This window comes from Argentina silus (genome assembly GCF_951799395.1).
Source record: "Argentina silus genome assembly, chromosome: 7".
Classification (NCBI taxonomy): domain Eukaryota; kingdom Metazoa; phylum Chordata; class Actinopteri; order Argentiniformes; family Argentinidae; genus Argentina; species Argentina silus.
Window position 1 is genome coordinate 8019837 of NC_139661.1, and position 19161 is coordinate 8038997.

A 19161-nucleotide genomic window follows, 5' to 3' on the forward strand; every position below is an offset into this window, starting at 1 on the left:
CAAAGCCTCCAGCATCGATTACCATTATAACAAACAGCAGCACACAGAATGTCTGATTATTTTTAGACAAAGATTCTGTGCTCTCAGCAGCAATTCTGCTGATGCTGTCACACTTTCAGACATCTGCCTATGATTGCAATTAGATGGGATACAAAAAGAAAAATAATACCCCATCTGCATTTTCCCCTCTTTCCTCCTCTGCACATATTTTCCTCTTTAATTTGTGCTGTCCAAGCCCACTGCGCACAATAGTGATTGTGACTGAGTCTGCCCCATTGCAGTGTCTTGGTGGTTTTTTTTCCAGTTGTCAACATTTTCCACCATGTTTTGTCTTTGTGGAACGCCAGAAAACAGCTTACGACCACAGATGTAATCTAGAGGAGTAGGTTTAATGAATCAATGTCAAATGTACTCCACCACAATGGATTGCTTAGCTTCACATTTGTTGAGAAAACGTTGTTGTACTGCTCACAGACAATTGTAATTGTATGTTGCATGTTTTGTAAGTATTTTCAGCAACAACTTTGGTGGACACGAATGATTTGGAGAAGGCGTAATGGACTTTTTTTTTTTTTATTGGCTGACACTGATGCTGTCCTAGTGATTTATTTCCGAGCGTGTTTGATGCATTCTATTCTATGTTCCTGAGATCATCGTCTCTACCCTGCTTTGTTATCCCCATTAGCCTCCATTTTGCTTGTCTTGTTTTTCCCCTCTGTAGAGTCCGAGGGGACCACTCCCTGCAGTCTCCTCTGCAACACACATGTGCATAAATACCTGACCCGCTCAATGCTGTGTGACTGGCTGTCTGTCAGGCCATGTGACAGCTCCTCCACAGACGCTGTCCTCAGCATGGCCAGGCCTGGGACTCCTTCCCTCCTTCCCTCCCTCCCTCCCACCCTCTCCCCCCCCCCCCCTCCCTCTGGACCGGCCCTGCTCAGCATCCCCCCTACCCCCCTTAACCACACCCCCGCTGCCGTCCCAGCGACAGCTCCGCCCTCCCTAGGGTAAACTCATCAATTACGGCCGGATGTTTGACTGGCAGAGGCTTAATGACAGGAGCTCTGTATTGACCCGACTGCCACACACTGAAAATTCGGTCCCGATCGCCTTTTTTATAACCTGTCAAACGATTACTGGGAAATTCCTCTTTGCACAGGGAATCGAACATGCTTACTCCCCCTATTTCAATGTTTCAAGAATATAGAGTAGAGGCTATGTTGTTGTTTTGCTCCCACCAAGGATTCTCAGGTTTAACATAATACAGAGAAAGACAAGTGAATGAATCTTTTTCTAAATCTTTTGTTTGAAGAGACTTGAAGTAGCCTGCATTGTGGAGTTGCTCCATCACCTGTCTCTCCAAGAAAACCAAACAGGCAAACAGAATGTTCTGCTTCAGTTCCCTCCAGAAAGCTGACTGACACCCAGTTTCATTTGATGTACTGTTGCCCAGACTAGCCTCTTCAGGCAGGCTTGGGAAACGATGGGGTTTCTTTGTTGAGACAACTAATAGTGGGTTAGTGTCTGGTTCCAGTATCCTGTACTGCAATGCTGTTTTTTTCTGACAGTGTGTTTCGTTTTAACAGCAGGTTTTGTAGGGGATGGGCTAACAGAGTAACTAATCCACTGGACTGTTGGAGAAAGTCCTGAATCAAAGAACACATGTCTTTAGAGGCCTTTGTGTGCCTACTAGTTTGAACAAAGACACAACAGTCGCCAAGGGAGATCAAATAAGGCCCATCAAAGGGAGGATTCAACCCCTGGTTTTGGACAGAGAAGATGACCAATACTAATTTCATCTACATGTGAAAAAATGTAAGGGTTAAAAGTGCCTTCAATGTGAGTAAGAGGAATAAGTTCAAAGTTTCAGATGGAACTGGAGAATTTTTTTTTTCTTTTTTTTTTGCTCATGTGATAATTTATTAAATTGCCTTTAACTAAGACTGGAGATTAATTAAAACACAGTCAATTTAATTTTCCAGCGTCATATATAAAATCACTGTGGTAATTGAATCCCCACTCTCCAGTTTTATATTGTCTCCCTGTAGTTAAGGGAAGACCTCTCTCTAAGAGAGAAGAGATGAGAGTGGAGGGGTACAAACGTTATTTGGCACAGTTGAGAGTTGGGAGAGCTGGAAATTGGAGGAGTGATCAATTCTATTGGATTTGTGGACAGAATGTTGTCCAGTATGAATCCATTGGTCTGATGAAGGGCCGTCTGCACAGACAGCTTTGAATATCAGATCAGATGTTGCTAAGGTGGAGCTCTAGTTCATACAACATTGAGTTGTACACATAATCAAGCATGTGATGTCATCATATGCAGACAAACAAATACATTGAATTGTGTTTTGGGCCCTAATAATACCGATGGGGTATTTGAGTTGAATATATTATCACTCCCTTTATCTATTGAAAATCCATCGAAGATCAATGTAAAGATCCAGGGAAACAGTGGGGAGGAGATTGGAGTGAGGGAGAGACTTACATTGGAGCTGCTTTAATCATGACAGCAGGAGAGAGTGTTGTGTTTGAATCTCAGTCTTGGCTAGGCTTAGAATCAGATCTTCATTTCAGCAGGAAGCTCTATATTTGTTTATAAGGGTATTTGTCAGGTTATTGGGTCTTCCCACGTGACTGTGCTGCCTTGTTTTCCCTCTCTCTCCACTCTCTCTCCACTCTCTCTTTGGAGTTCCATGGCCGTTGCAAGCGTATTGATTATTTCAAATACTGATTATCTAAAAGGCCTTCTGCTACAGTAGGCATTGGATTTATTTTGGCTTAATTATTTATGGACCAGGGCTTGCAGTAAGTATTACCGCTATAAGATCATGAAGGATTACATTGTTAATATTCAGCAGTGTATTTTTATTTATGTACACTTTAAGCTGTACTGTATGACTGTTGGCAAGCTCTCTAAGTGCTCTCTCCCTCTCCCCCCCTCTCTCTCTTTCTCTCTCATTCTCTCCATTGCTCTCCTGTCTCTCACTCTGTCGCTCTCCCCCCTCTCTCTCTCTTTCTCTCTCTCTTTCTCTCTCTCCCATGTCTTCATCTCTCCCTCTCTCTCTTTTTATCTGTGTTTGTAGAGGGAGCTAAACTCAGTTGCGTCTGAGCTGGCGGGACGACAGGAAGAGAGCGAGCACTCCCACAAGCACCTGGTGGAGCTGAGCCGGGAGTTCAAGAGAAATGTCCCTGAGGTGAGTTGTCAACCCCCCACCCCACACACACACACACACACAAACACACACGCACACGCACACACACACACACACACGCACACACACACGCACATGGACACGCACACGCACGCACACATCACATATAACTCTGAGTTCTGTGTGTCATTCTTCTCGCCTCCGCTCCAGTAGGCACACTGACTCGCTCACTGGAAGTGTTTTAGCCCTGCTTACTGTACCTTTGTGCCTGGAATTATTTATTTATTTCATAATCCGCTTTAGTGCATATCATTGCCGCACAATTCCTTTGACAAGTTTGTGTCATTATCCCCCTCTTCCTCCCCCAGGTCTGTGGCCTCTGTGGAGGTGTACGTTTTAAGGCCAGGCCATCTAAAGTACCACTAGGGTCACAGGGTGCTTCGGATCTCCTGTATAGACCGAATAAAAGGAAAAAAAACCTTATCCATGGCTGTGTGTGATGTAATCCTGTCAGTATAATACAGGTGCATAAGGCAGGATCAGCCTGTCACCACAGTCAGCCCGATCCCCTTACCTGAGGCTCACTGAGAGCCAGAGGATTCGGGAGGAAGGGAGAGGGCTGGAGCCTGAGCTGATGCAGACTGGAAATCCCCACTTACACATTCTCTCACTCAAACTCCTCAGCTTCACTCCCCTTCATAAGACCCCCCCAACCCGCCCCCAAGCCCCCCCCCCCCCCCCCCCCCCCAGAAAGAGAAAGCTGGAGTCTGGAGAGAAATACATTTGGAATCAAACAGCATTTCACATTCTCAGTCCTCCTCATCATAAAGTTGAAGTTGTTGCCAAACTTCATACGTCTGCTCTACTCACTAGGGTGACTCTGGTAGAGCCTTTTGTAGTATTTAATGGTGAACCTTTGTTCTGTCTGTCTGCGTTTTAGGAAGTCCGGGAGATGGTGGCTCCTGTCCTCAAGAGTTTCCAAGCCCAGGTGAGTCTTTTCTGTGACTCCTTGTCTAGGTTTGGTCAGTAGGGCACTGACATCACTTCCAGATTTGACACCATTTTACACATCAATACCCTCAGTAAGACCTACTAACCCCACTGCAGTCTAGTCTCGTACATCCTGATACAAGAGACAGCTAGTGCAGGTGTTGTACGATCTCTGCACAGTGAGAGTCTTGAGCCGAGGATGAATGATAGGGAGGGAAAGATAGAAATTCATGGCTGAATCTAAGGACACGTTTTTTTTTTCTTCTTCATGTTACACTTCATCTGATGCCTATTGACTGATGACTTTTCTGTCAAAGTGGAGTAGCATCCATCTGCCATTAGATGATCAGATATCTGGCTGCTCATATTTTTCTTGGCCGAGACAAGCCCTCATTTCCTGTTAAGGGTGGTGCATACACAGTGCCCTCTCTGACGTATGCCATATTGAAAAAGTCATCTGATACCTACAGCAAGGCTGTACTCTAGCCATTAAACCAAGGTCATAAATCACATTTGTGAGCTGCGTTATGGTCCGCAAAGCAGAGGCATATTGAAATGATACCGCAAATATGTTTCCAGTCTCTCTCTCTCTCTCTCTCTCTCTCTCTCTCTCTCTCTCTCTCCCCTCTAAACTTACCATTTAACACCAACCTGAAAGCTGCATCACTGAAAGCTGACAACTATGAGAGCATGAATTGTTTGGTTCTCATACAGTGAGTATGTGTTTGAAGTCAACTTGTTTTTATTGGTTTGTAATTGGCTATGCCCACTCACCAGTCTGTTTTAGCTGGAGTTAATTAATTCAATACTTCTTCAATGTGAGGTTAATTCCAATGTGCTTATTCAATTACTGTGACTGCAAAGTCTCACAAATACCAACTTATCAAAGGCTCCCGCACTCTTCCATATCTTTATTGTGCAAAACATGAACCAAGGGGATTAGTTGGAGAACTATTGGTGTCTAGCTGGGAATCTATAAATGTTTTATAAGTAGATGAATTTGATGGTTGATAATGATAGATAATTCTGCTTGAGGAGTTTTGGAGGAGAACATGCCTGCACCATTACTTTTGGCCTGTCCCTTCAAATTCCAACAGATTAGTAAGTAAAGTGATTGCATCATTTCCAAAACTATTCATGAATTTGAGAAACTTTTTGGGGACATTTTCTCAGGAACGTCTTTACTCGTCGTACCAATGGAAGCCTCTGGTGGTTTCTGATACACTTTGACCTTATTGCTAATGTCAAACAGCTTGTGGAGGCTGGTGAACTTTACCCAGCAGTAGTCTGTGAGGCCTCAGAGTAAGCTGTGGGAATTATACCTGCTGCTGTTGGGGAAAATGCAAGGAAGAGGTGGAGTTGCATGAGCTTGTTTTGCTGTGTGTTTTGGGATACAGTAAAGCTCCCGTACAGCTGCACGATACAGGTGGCATATGAGCCAGCAGTGTGTGTGTGTATGTGTGTGTGTGGGTGTGTATGTCTGAGAGAGATCTGGGTCCTTGTTTCCACCCCCTCCAGCCCCCCTCACACAGCACTGTGGCCCAGAGGAGTCCCTCTTGGTATTTGGACCCTCATCATGCCACTTCTAAAAGAGAAGTCTCTTCCTTTGAAGTGTTTGCAACATGACAGGTTCTCTTTCTTTTCTGTTTCATTTCAATGTACCCCTCCCACTTTCTCTCTCTTCCCTCGTCCGATCTCGCCTTCTAATTATCGCTAACCAGGCGACTGATTAGAAACACGTCGGCGACCTAGTTTTCTGAGGAGCTGAAACACGAGAAAGGGTTAATCCCAGAGCTGGTGGCTGTCATTGGTCGCTTCCCTCCTTCTTCTCCTCTTTTTCGTTCCTCTTTTCTTTCTTTCCCTGGAAGTTTGCTAATGAGGTCCCGTCAGAGCTGGGGAGAGGTGTTAATTTGGCCTTGTGAAGTGGGAAGGAGATTAAGGACAGTGAGGAGCTGAGTTTACGGCTTAAAATACACCGCTGTCCTTATTAATCCGCCGGGCCCTGGGAGACCAGCGTTTTTGGTTCTATAATGAACAGTGTCTTATAATGAAGGTAATTTTAATAAAATTTACTGCAGAGACAGAGGAGATGGTACATGTCTCCATGGTCTCAGGCACACCTTTGGGGCTGGGGGATATGACAGTTATTTCTCAAATAACTGATCACAGGAGAGACAGATCTGTTTGACGAGGGCTGAGCCTCTCACTGCACCACGCTGTTCACACAACTTTCACACAACCTCCCCCTGCCATCTGAACATACAGTGAGCAGTCCACACCAAGTCTACTTGGGCTCCAAGATGCAATTTACACCTCTCTCTCACTTTAAAGTGTAAACTCCCAGAGGGATTCACCTTTCCAAAAAAAATAAAAAACAGTGATGGATTTAAAAAAAAATATCTGTTGCTGTGGACTTCTGGGAGAGCAGATTCCTCATCATACAGCTAGATACTGCCTTGGTATTGTTTGGATGTCAGGTTCAAATTAACCAGTCATCTCATTTTTCCCCTCTCCTCTTGATGTCATTTGGTGCTCTCTGAAAAAGAAAACAGCAGCCTGGGCCCCTAATTACTGAAACTTGCTTTACAATGATAATCCAAGGAGTAATTTAGCGTGCACAATGAGAGTTGTGGTGCTTGCGCAGATGGAGATTCTGATAAATAGTTTGTAACGTGTAATTAGCGGCTTTGCCGGTTACATACCATTAACCCCTCGAGCTCAGGAATCATTATTGGCCCTCATTATCAGCCAGAAAGGTACAATCGAGCTGACTAGACATCAAAAACATCAAACAGCTATTAAAGCACTGCCGACTGGGGGTTGGTGGACACCTGTTTTTGAGTCTAACTGTGCCATCTCTTCCCCTGAGGTTGTAAAGATGATGTGGGGGAAGACAATGTTTTTGTCTATGTTGCTTATTCTTTAGGAGTATGGAAAAGAGGTCTCTGACAGAGAGAATGTTACACCCCTACAACTCAACAGAGTAGCTGATGTATTGAGAAAACTCAATGCCTCAAAATGGCTGCTGTTGTTCAGTGGGTGTTACTGGACATATTCATCAGGGACAGAGGTGGTAAAGAGAGGACTGCATAAAGGAGACATTTATTCCATTATCATTCTTAGGCCATAGAAAATCCAATTGTTTATTAAACACATGAAAACTGTGGTTTTAACCTGAGATGCATTGATTATCTCTGTACCTATCTAAACTCCAATACCAGAATATGTATCTCAGAACTAAACCAGTTGATATGATGTCCTACAGAGTAAGACTAGTGTATGTCCTGTTCCAGACCTGCCCAGCAGCACTGTGCCCTGAGCCCAAGCACAGAAGACAGTACTGCCTCTAGGTAGAGACAGTCTTTGATCATCCATCGAGAGGAGACCAGTCCTTCCTCTTTTTTGATTAATTCCTGAAGGAAATGATAATTTGTCTTGGAATGTATAAATATGTTATGAATAGTGGAATGAATCAAAGAGTAAAGGATGATAATTAATGATGGCGCTGTGTGATAAAAGGCTATGTGTGTTATGACGCAAGCTTCCTCCGTGTCATTATGTGAAGCTCCGTAATTACCTTTCTGCACGAGCCAGCGCTTCTGGCTTTGCTGCCGGTGAGAGTGCCCGCCGGTGAGTGAGTCTAGCGGTCATAAAGCTTTCCCCCCTGCCTAATTGTCTGAAGGGGCTCTATGGCACTTTCAGAGATGAGGGACCGCGCTGTTTGTAAAAAGTGCACATCCATGCTCTCACTTTGAACGCCTCAATGAAGACAGATCTTCATCATGGGCTAAATTGGCTGGTTATTAGGTGCAGATAGGCTGATTGGATGGCTAACCTGTGTGGGTGGGATCGGGGTTAGATAGCAGAACCATCGCAATGCAGATATCTATAAATGGTTTCAGATGTGTTCTTGAGTGTGTGTAAGTTCCAATTAGTCTAAAAATCCCCATAAAATCAGGTGGTACAATAAAACTCACCAGCTGAGACATATTCAGAGATATATTTATTCAGGTATCTAGCAGTCTCACTCTCCCCTGTCTGGCTGGAGCGGTCTCTCTCTGTCCCTGCCGTACTATGTCCCACATACCCAGGCCTCTATGCTGTGCAGGGGTGCTGAAGACACTCAAATGCTGTCTCTACCTCAGCTGCCTCAGGCTCATTGAGCACCAGCCCAGGCCCAGGAACTCCAGGTCATTACGTATTCACAGCACGCACAGGCTTCTACCAGCCCATTGTAGGGAACATAATGGGCTCCAGGGCCATGTAAAGCTCAGGCTCTCTGTCTCTATACTCTTGGTTTATCACTCGTGTCCTCTCTAGAGCCACGGTAGAGAGAGAGAGGGGTTCTGGACTTCAATAGGAGCTTATGCAGTACCTCACACCTCATGCCTCCCACCTCTCTCCTTCAGTGGTGCTCCACTGTCTCCTAACCTAATCCATTGCAGCACCAGTGCTTCCATCAAGTGACATTATTCTACCCTGAGTTATTTGTTTCTGTCGTTAGTGTAGCTATATTACAGCTCTCGTGTAGGACTAATAAGCTTACACGTGTTTCCTGAGAGGATCAGTGGAATCTCATTCATTTTGCCACAGGTGGATAGGGTCAGACATCATATTGTCATTCAGTCCAGTTCACCAGTCTGTCCAGTGGGACTGGTGTCATACAGGTATTGTCTGTGGTGCTGCCTTTTCACACTGGCTATCAACACTGCTGCAGCTCTGCTAATACAAAAGTCCATACACAGACACTGGAGACATGTCACAGAAGATGGGCCAAAAGTTGAGATCTATGACTCCTCTGGCTTGTCTTCTCCCGTCATGACTGATGGTTTGATTCCACAGATTGTGTCTGGGCTGAAATCCCTCATCCTGCTCCATCAGCCTCCCAGTGTCTGTCTTATCCCACCTCTCAGGGTTATGTGTGTGTTGTGTGTGAGTGTGTGCAGTGTGATGACATTTTATGGTGTGTTGGTGTGTTTGTTTTTCTGTCCTGACTGATGCCCTGTCTGCACATCCCAGTTGGAGGTATTCTTCATTATGGAAGTGTGTTTACAGCCAGAGATGCACACCAGGTAAAGAGGGGGCGGTGGGGGTTGGGCGGTGGTGGTGGTGGTGGGGGAGTGTGTGTGTGTGTGTGTGTGTGTGTGTGTGTGTGTGTGTGTGTGTGTGTGTGTGTGTGTGTGTGTGTGTGTGTGTGTGTGTGTGTGTGTGTGTGTGTGTGTGTGTGTGTGTGTGTGCGTGTTTGTTTGTGTGTGTGTGTTATAAATAGGCACTTGCCTCTCTAGCCATGTGGAATTGATGAGTTTCAGCACATTCTGCTCTGCAGTGCTCGGTTTAATTTCTACAGTCCTGACAGCACAAACCTCCGAGCCCGGAGACGTCACGCCTGACTGCCGCTGCTGTGCAAATGTTAGCCATGTTTGAGGACGGACGCACGCAGAGTGTCTGCACTGTTCTTATTGGGCGTCTGACTACCCATACATCCGCTGCTCTAAACCCCTGTCACCCTAACCGACAGGCAGGGACTCACATTCCCTCACACTCCTAGCCCGCCCCTCGGCCTAGAACACCTACAGTATCTTACAGGCAGTCTCTGAGACACCGAACTCACTCTAGCTTTAAACGATCAACTGACTTGTTCTGAGACAGGCATTAGCCCCCCCCCCCCCCCCCTCCTCAACCCCCCAACCCTCCTCCGGCAACCCAGTCTGAGAGCAGCGGCAGTGTTTTTGGGATGCTCTGACTCCTGGCTCACGCTCAGCTGCTGGCAAGAGCACAGTCAAATTAGCCAATAAAAATGTGTGAAATGGGTGGCTCTGCGCCGGCGAGGACATGCCAGGAGAAATAAACATCAGTGCTCGTACAACCAGGAAAAACCCATGTGAGGCGGAAAAGGCGGAACGGGAGAGCTGCTCCGGCAATTCCACGGCATGATTCTGTGATTTCAGGATCCGAGTCAGAGCCACAGACACAGTCAGAGACAGGGAGGCGAGTCGTTCTATGGTACATCAACCTCAGAGGCACAGCTTGAGATCTATCAGTTGCAGCAGAGTCACAGAACATGAGCTGCTGTCAGAGCAGAACGAGTCCTCCAGTGTGGTGTTGAAGTGATTTAATTCCCTCTGTTTGTCTGTGTTGTTCCTCAACTGAAGTCTAGATCCACCAGTTTTCTGTTCACATTGTGTTGGCCTCTGAAGTTAAGTCAGATTTCAGCAGAATCTAAACATACTAATTAAATATCATAACTTTCTGAAAAAGGCTCTCCTAAAGGTAAATTTTAATTTAGACTTCAAAAGAGCCAAGACTTTAAAGTAAATCTATTGTTTTTCATTTAGACTTGCAATTTTCTCCCCTCTTGCGAAAGCACCGCCGTACGTAGTTATGATTGATCTGGTAATTAAAATATGCAGAGAGGGAAAAATATTAACTGCTTCATTTTTCGCTCTCTTTTTGTTTTAGAAAACAGCCGACACTTTTTTTTTTCTTTCCAGCACAGATAATTAAATTTCACACATTGATGTTCTTTACACAACATTCATCGGCCTCATTATTTTTCCATTTTCATCTTTCTAGTGGGAGATCGATAGATTGATAAAATGATGGAGCCTATCTTAAATAATGCAAGAAGAGAAAAGTTACACTAACTTTGCTGCTGGCTAAGTGTTTGAACTTCTATTCTCCTTTCAAATGATGTTAAATATCCCATGAAGGTAGACCTCAAAATCGTACACTCTAGGGTTAAATCATTTATTTGTATTCTTCCGAACAGCACATACAGTGTATATAGGATGATGCTTGTCAGGGCTAATATCCCAAACTATAAAGAAACTAGCAATTCAGAGAAAGACAGCGTAAAGTAGGCCAATTAGTACCTAGGGAACATTTTGCTAGGAGAGATAGCAGCTCAAAATGTCACACGCACTAACGTTTGGGCCGATTGTTTATAATGTGACCTGACAGTTTGGGTCTCTTTAATATGGGATTAACTGCAATACTAATTAACATGTGGTAATATTAAAGGAACTCTTGCTGCAGAAAAAGAGAAACAGGAAGGGCCACCCTTAGTTTTAGCTTTTAGCCTGCAGTTTTAAAGGCTAGCTTTTTTTCCCCTTTAAAATTTGATTCTTAGAAATCCAATGGCACTATTCTATGTATCTACAATTTAAATAGAAAGTAATATGGAATATCTCCCTTAAAGGATCAAAACACGAGCACCATAGCACTCTTTGCTTTTCTCACAAACAGATACTGTATGTGTGTATTAAAGTCCCCACTGAAGTTCTCCCCTGTGTCTTCCTCCCTCCCTCTGTTTCGGCGAGGAATAAAGTGGCAATGGTGGCCTGAAGAAAGAGTAAAAAAAAATATATCTTCAATTAAAGCAGCAACTCTGCATCTCCCTGTGATTCCTCTGCAGTCGTGAGTTTGGTCCCTGTAATTGGGTCTCGGTGGATTAGTGTGAGAGTTCCCGCTCTTCAGCATGAAGGGCCTAGCCTGGAGAGGGGCTGATGGGACAGCCAAGGGGAACAGCTGCTGATGTTGGGGCCCTGGCTGGCAGTCTGGCAGCACTGGCTGGGAGAGAGATGGAAGGGTCAGCTGGAGCTCGATAAGGGGGTGCGTGTGAACACTGGGCCTGGACACTTGTCACTGTTTACAGATGGACTGTGTTATTCACTCAGTCAGGGACATAGCTGGTTCAGTGTGTGACATAAACTGATATGGTAGATAGTGTCCATACCATTCACATACACATGCTATTTTATGTCCCTGTGTGCATGCATGTGTGAAAAAAATATTGTTGTGTTTGTATTTGTATCTACTGTGTGTGTGTGTGTGTGTGTGTGTGTGTGTGTGTGTGTGTGTGTGTGTGTGTGCACATGGGTGCATGCCTGTGGGTGTCTGCGTGTCTCTAAATGTGTGTGTTGTCCAGTGAGAGACATAAAGGTGGGCTGAAGGTGCAGTGAAATCCAGTTATGTAATAAAAAAGCTACATCTCATATTGAGACCTATCTCTACCCTTTCACCTGAAGGGCAGCCAGTTATTCCCCGACTAAATTAGCCAGCATCTGTGAAAAGACTTCTACAGGCATGCCTTAAGACAAACACAGACTCACACATGGACACATATGCGCACGTGCAAGTGGAAGCACACACACACACACACACACACACACACACTTTCCTGGTTGTCTGTTTTCTCTGTTGAGGGTTGGTGGTAATTGCAGGCATTGTCTGCAGGTCATCTTCTGCTGCCCCTGCCAGAGACCCCAGCCTGGGGGAGTGTGTGACTCTGATCTCCACAGACACTGCCTAGCACGCCTGGCCAAGGATACCATACTTAGGCTTTTGTGTACTGTTTCTGTATTTAATTGTACAGTATAGTGTACAGTATGTGTTCATGGTGAACTCACTCTAGCAGTGCTGTGGGTTCGGCCCACGCTGCTCTGGACAGGGGTGAATGTCTTCTGTATACAGTACACTCTTCTCTAATGAAATGTCTTTGTAGAAGTCTGGTTGTTCACTCATGGAGGATGTTTCCTCTCTAATGAGGCAGAGCCTGAAATAGCAGTGGGGCTAGCACGGCAGAACCATGACATCCCGTGTGAAAACCTGCCCAAATCACAGTGGCTGCAGCCCGTGCGTCAGGTTTCTTTATTTATATCCCGGGTGGAATTGTCCTCCACTCTGAGCATATGGAGCCTTACATAACCCACAGCATCCACTAGGAGCTCACGGAACTCAGACATAAAGCTCTTTGAAAGGTTTGTTATGTGATTCAATGTAAGATGGATCTCCTGTCAGCACAGTGTATATTTTTCCTCATACAGTACACAGAAAATCTATATTTGAAACAGATTTTCATCAATATATAATACAATTTACAAAGACTCCCTGTGTATCCTGATGTTCTATGCAGAGAGTGATTTACCTGCTCTTATTTTTTTTTTTTGAGAAACTAATTTCATCAGCTGCCCTTGTCTTGTACAACAAACATGAACTTCACATCTCAGCCACCCTACAGTATATGAGGGATCAGACTGGAAAGCTGTTAATTACAATCATGACATCACATTCCTGGCAGGTCAATCAGTGTACATTAACCAAACAGAGCACATTTGTTTTACAGCTTTTAGCACTGCGTTGGCACCGGTGGTACATGGGCTTTAGGCTGGCATCCAGCGGGCATGGAGGAGGTCCCAGTGGAGGGGGTTGGGGGGGGGGGTACTAGGCAGGCCTTGGCCAGCCCTCTATCAGACTGACATGGACGGAAGGATGTTAATGCCCCCCCCCCCCCCCCCCCCCCACACCCAAATGGGCCTTGTTCACAAGGCTGCTGATTTATGCTCCTGAAATGGACTGCCACACACTGGGCTCTCATAAATACATAAAAGCCTCTAAATGATCATCAAGTCGCTTCTTAAAACGCTTTATGTACTCATCTGACAGTCTCCTCTTTTTTTGTGCAAGCTAGTTTTGGGGGAATCTTGGCTCACCTCTGAAAAGCACTGCGCTGTGTAACTTTTTTGTGATTAAAGTGTCACTCTAATGCAGTTTTCTCATTTGATCTAATCTATTCCACTATACTGAACAGGAAAGGCTCCACCAGGGTATTGATATCAAGAATCCCACTGTCCTTACTTATGGTACATATATTATACACCTGTATCCTGTGGATATTACTCTATGTCCTTACCTGGTGCTAATTATAGTGGATGATGGCACACCTTTATGGAGCTACAGTGATCTGTCATTGACAGGCCCCTTAGAGTTCCATGCTTACCGTGAAAGGGAGTGATATCTCTCTGTAAAATATGTATGACATCGAAAAGCCTTAAAGGTTATTACAAATTAATAATGAGTAGTGGGGCGAGAGCAGTAAAAAATAGCCCTCCCTGGGTGTCGTGTTTAAATGTTTAATTTAACACGCTCCAATATAGAGCTGGACTGCCTCCCAGCAGTCTAACGGTGCCTGCTGGCCTTGCCCCGCTGTCTGCAGGCTGGAACATGCAGTGTGGGAATCTACACACATGCTCATACGAATATGTACTCTGTATCAATAATCATCAGTTTGGTATTCTCTATTGTTTCCTTAATAAGAGGCTGTGCCTTTATTTTTCATACTTCTTACAGCATACTATATTTAAAGCAACAAAAAAAAGCAGAGGCTTCAATGAGGCTTCAATTCTCTGTAGGTTACAAGACACAGAAAAGCTCTCTCTCAGAGTATTCCTCTGAAGTACCTTGAATCATTGCCCTGAACACCTCACGTTAATGTCTGAAGACACTGTACAAAATTGCCTTGTTTATGCCTGTAATGTAAGCTGTCTGTTCCGGTGTCGCTCATTCTCAGTGGAACCGGCGATGGTGGCAGCCGAGTCTGGAGTGAATTTGCCGGGCGACTACCTGGGAAACATCAACACTCATTAATTATGTAAAACTCTCCTCACAGTGGGAGCCGAGAACTGCATACAACTGCAGCGCCGGCTCCTATTAGAGTCAATGTACTCCACAATGAGCCCCTGCTGCCTGGGGGTGTGGAGGGATTATCAACCTCAACCCCCCCCCACCCCCACCCCCACCCCCTTTCTGATTACACACAAACACAGACACACACGCACACACACACACACACACACACACACACTCAATATTGCAGTTTTATGAAGTTTTGCTGAAATGTGCGGGTGTGTTTATCTGAGGAAGAGAATGAGATGAGTCTCTGTGCTGTCTCTCTCTCCTAGTCGCCCCATCATTCACCTCTCTCCTCGACGGTTCCTGTTATTTGTTTTTTTTCTACTGCGATTCCGCTATATACAATCAGATGAGTGAAAAAGGAAAACTGACAGGACAAATGATATCCGTTACTGGTAGGGAAGGGTAGGAAACTGACTGTTTCGTAGCTGATAGTGCCATCACCAATGCTGTTCTAAGGAAGTACAATATTCCCATTGTTATGTGAATATGATGAATTAAGACCTGTCATCACCTTCAGCAGTCTTAACCAGGGGAGGCTGGTGGAAGTAGAAATCGGTGTTTGATATAGTACCATTCCTCACCCTTCGATTTCTACCTCCACCAGCCTCCCCTGGTCTTAGCATACTACAGACAACCTCCGAGCAGAGATCGCTATTGATAGTTGATTTTCCAACATTTTCTTTTCAACTTTGTTGAAAATCAATTTTGGAAAAAAATGATAGACCTGATTTCTTTGTTACACATTTCTCTATATTCATCTGCAGATGATTCTTGTTAGGAAATTTGCCTCATTTCACCTTTCTTTCTTAATGCAAGCAGCTAACGTTTCGACGTGATGCTTCTGAGGGCCTCCAGTCAGCGCTCGTTTATCAGCCACTGTTCTTTGAGCGGATGCGGGTTTGGCATGATGTTCCTCCACACGGAAACAAAGATAGAGCTGACACCTGTAATTAATTAGGCTATTATGCATTCTGCAATGATAATTGCCTCACTGGAAAGTCACCAGCCTTCTGAGAGGGAGAGAGAGGAGAGGTGGCTGGAGAATGCTATCCATCATGGCAGAACACTCTCTCTCTCTCTCTCTCTCTCTCTCTCTCTCTCTCTCTCTCTCTCTCTCTCTCTCTCTCTCTCACTTTCTCTCTCAGCCATGCTGTCTCACCTTGACTGGTGTAGTCAGGGGGAGAGAAACATTGTCAACATGTGTCTGAGGGAGAGATATGCAGCTGTGGCCTCCCCTGTGCCAAGCGAGGGTGCCACTGGTGGTGGGTGTCAGGGGTCCACTCCTGCGCTTCAAGCTGGCAAACCCCACCTGAACCATGCTACCCCATCTGCTGTGGGCAGTCCAGAGATCTGGGCAGTCTCTTTGTCTTCAGAATCACACCACCAACACTCATACTGTATACCTCCTCTCTCCATAACACCTCTCCTCTTTACCTACTACAGTATCCTCATCCAACCCTACTATACTATCCTACTGCATTTCCCATATTGTCCTCTATATCCTTTCACCCCATCCTATCTCCGTATAAGTCCCTCTTCAGTGAGTACATCCCCTCTCATTCCCCCATCGTGTCACGATAGATTTGTGCTCCTCCTCAGCAGACACATGTCTCCCCAACCTTAAGGTCACTCAGCACTTCAAACATTCTGATTCCTCACTGTCTCAAAAGAAGTAAGGCCGTCTGTCTTTTGAACTACAAAGACTCCGAAAAGAATTGTTTTTTTTTTCTTTGTGTGATGCCTTTGTCTGACTCCCTTCTATCTCTCCTGCCTTGACTTTGCCTGTGACTTTGAGGTGTTTAAAGCAGAGGTTTGTGTGGAGGAGAAGGTGGAGCTGGGAGGCTGGCTGTGCTGTCTGTGGTAGGGTGTTTGGGACTAGATTGTGCCGGTGGTGGTGGGACGTGGCAGACACCTGCAGGATGGCTGAGCCGAGTGGGGCTTTGATGTGAGTTTAATGCCGTGCCGTGTTCTGTCTCACACGGAGCTCCCCGTGCTGTGTCCATCAGGATTACCGTTACTCTAGCTTGATCTGCTGGAGATCTGCTCACGTCTCTGCCTCTGGCATTGCTACGGTAACACTCCCTCTCTCTGTACCAGGGATACTGCTGGAGGCCTTTCTTGTGAACATCTGTTCATTCTTCACAAATGCGGCCATCCGACCCTAGTACAAGCGTAACTTATCGATCGGTTCATAAATTCTTTTCACAGTGGCCATCTCACCAAATGACCCAAGATGTGTTGGATGTGAGTGCAGTGTGCTGTTTGGGTATGGTTAGAATGGGGTTGTGAGCTAGAGAGGTTGGGTCTGGTCAGGCTGGGTTCCTTTCTCCTTTCATGGAGATGACAGCAGGGCACCGCTCTGCTGAGGGAAGTCTGCGTTGGCGTCTGTGTGCTGGGAGCATGGCGGGATGAGTGACAGGCGCCGCTGATTGGAATTGACATGGAGACGGGATGTGTGTCAGGGCTCTGACTGCTCATCTCACTGACCGGGCACCCAGAGACGGCCACGGTACCCAGAATAAAATACAGGAGTGTGTGTGTGTGTGTGTGTGTGTGTGTGTGTGTGTGTGTGTGTGTGTGTGTGTGAGCGTGTGTGTGCGCGTGTGTGTGGACGTGCGTGTATGTGTGCGCGCACGCGCATGTGTGTACGTGTGTGTGTGTACGTGTGTGTGTGTACGTGTGTGTGTGTGTGTGTGTGCGTGTGTGTGATGGTGATTGTGATTGTGTATGTACAGTATGAATGTGTTTGCCTCTCCGCCACCCACTCATCAGCCACTCCACGCCAGCTCATCATCTTTCTCTCCTCCAAACACACACTCAAGGATGCTGATGACACAGTGGTTGCACGTTCTTTGTCTTTCAATGTAGCTCCCATGCTTAGGATTAACAACTAAAGAATAGTGTTTTCATAACCCAGAGAGTCCATTGAGTTGTTGTTGTTGTTGTTGTTGTTGTGGTGACCTGCTCCATTGTGTGGTGGTGGGATTCCCAATGTGTAGTTCTAATAAGCTAGGAGCATTACTGGGGGTGTTGTGACACACTGTCAGCCTCTGGGCTGTGTTGGGTCTCACTGAGCTGCATAGAGGACACACTCTCATGATTGTGCACTGACCTTTTGCATCATGGGAAGATGACAGGTAATTTAGAGGCCTCTGGGAGTGTGGAACCATATCTGTGTCCCTTTTCCACCGCCTTTCTCATCCACCAACAAACCACCACTATCTCACACACACACACACACACACACACACACACGCGTGTGCGCACACACACACACACACACACACACACACACACACACACACACACACACACACACACACACACACACACCGTCCTCACACTCTAATCACCTGCATCATCACACACCCCACCCTCCAACACCCAAATCACACTGAGGACAAAAATGATGATTTAGAGTGATAATTGCATAATCACCAGTTGTGATAATTGTAATTGATGACTGCATAATTGCTAATTGCAGTCTTTATGGGAACGTCTCTCTCTCTTGCTCTTTCTCTCTGTCTCGAGCTCAGTCCATATCTCTGTCTATTTCTCTCTCTCTTTTCAACGTGTCTTTCCTCTCCTTATATTCTTGTCTCCTCAACACATGCTGACACACATGCACACATACACACACGCACACACACACACACACACCACACACACACACACACACACACACACACACACACACACACACACACACACACACACACACTGGTTCCACTGTACGTACAGTATTCTCCGAGGCCTATCCCTAAGTATTTCTCAGCAACGTTGTCCCAGAGGCTGCCCATCCTGCCCACACCGACTGATCCCTCAGTGAAGAGTTATGGACCACTTCTAACAGGTTTCCTCTCACTGTGCGAAGGGGTTTACTCCCGCTTGTAAAAGTCAACCCTCAGTGGATCCCTCCCGGTAGCCATATTCTATCCTTTATGACCAAACCGGCAAACAACATAGAATAGGTTGTGAGAGATTGTTCTGTCTGTACCCTTCCTTTTTCCTCTCTCCAACCTGCCAGGTACCTCGGGACGCTAGCTAATCCGAAATGTGTTTGGCTGGAGGTGGATTAGCATGAGGGAGAGATGAAGATGAGTCCCACATCAGCACACATTATGCGCGACACCTCTGAGTGCTTTGATGATGGCGGTGCGTGAGTGAGTGGGGGGGGAGAGGCTACGCATAGCGAGTGCTGCTAACGTGAGAAGGCATCAGGCGTGTGATTGATGTCTCTCCTAGCGTCTGCAGACAGGTTAATGGTGTGATTGTGGAGGTAATCTCCGTGTTCTCTCGTTAACGGATGATGGAGGGCCAGGAGACCCCGTGTCTGTGCAAAATGGAGCCTGTTGCGTTCATGGGTCCTGTGCTTTTTACATATGCAGTTCAGGGCCCTGTTTGATGTATGCTTCAGAGGGAGGCAGGCCAGAGATGAGGGTGTCAGACTGAACCAGATTCTTGTGAGTTCACATACCCTGCTGCAACGTGTGTGTGTGTGTGTGTGTGTGTGTGTGTGTGTGTGTGTGTGTGTGTGTGTGTG

The 19161-nt window shown here is 45.8% G+C and overlaps 1 protein-coding gene across 1 annotated transcript in view; it reads left to right on the forward strand.

Moving 5' to 3' along the window:
* Positions 1 to 19161, forward strand: part of cux2b (cut-like homeobox 2b) — a gene marked incomplete at both ends in the record, with an annotated part of 72903 nt that overhangs the window by 30602 nt on the left and 23140 nt on the right. Inside the window, 2 exons of the mRNA XM_083672763.1 lie at positions 3087 to 3197; positions 4096 to 4143. Coding sequence (XP_083528889.1) covers positions 3087 to 3197; positions 4096 to 4143 — 159 coding nt within the window. The remainder of the gene's footprint in view (positions 1 to 3086; positions 3198 to 4095; positions 4144 to 19161) is intronic.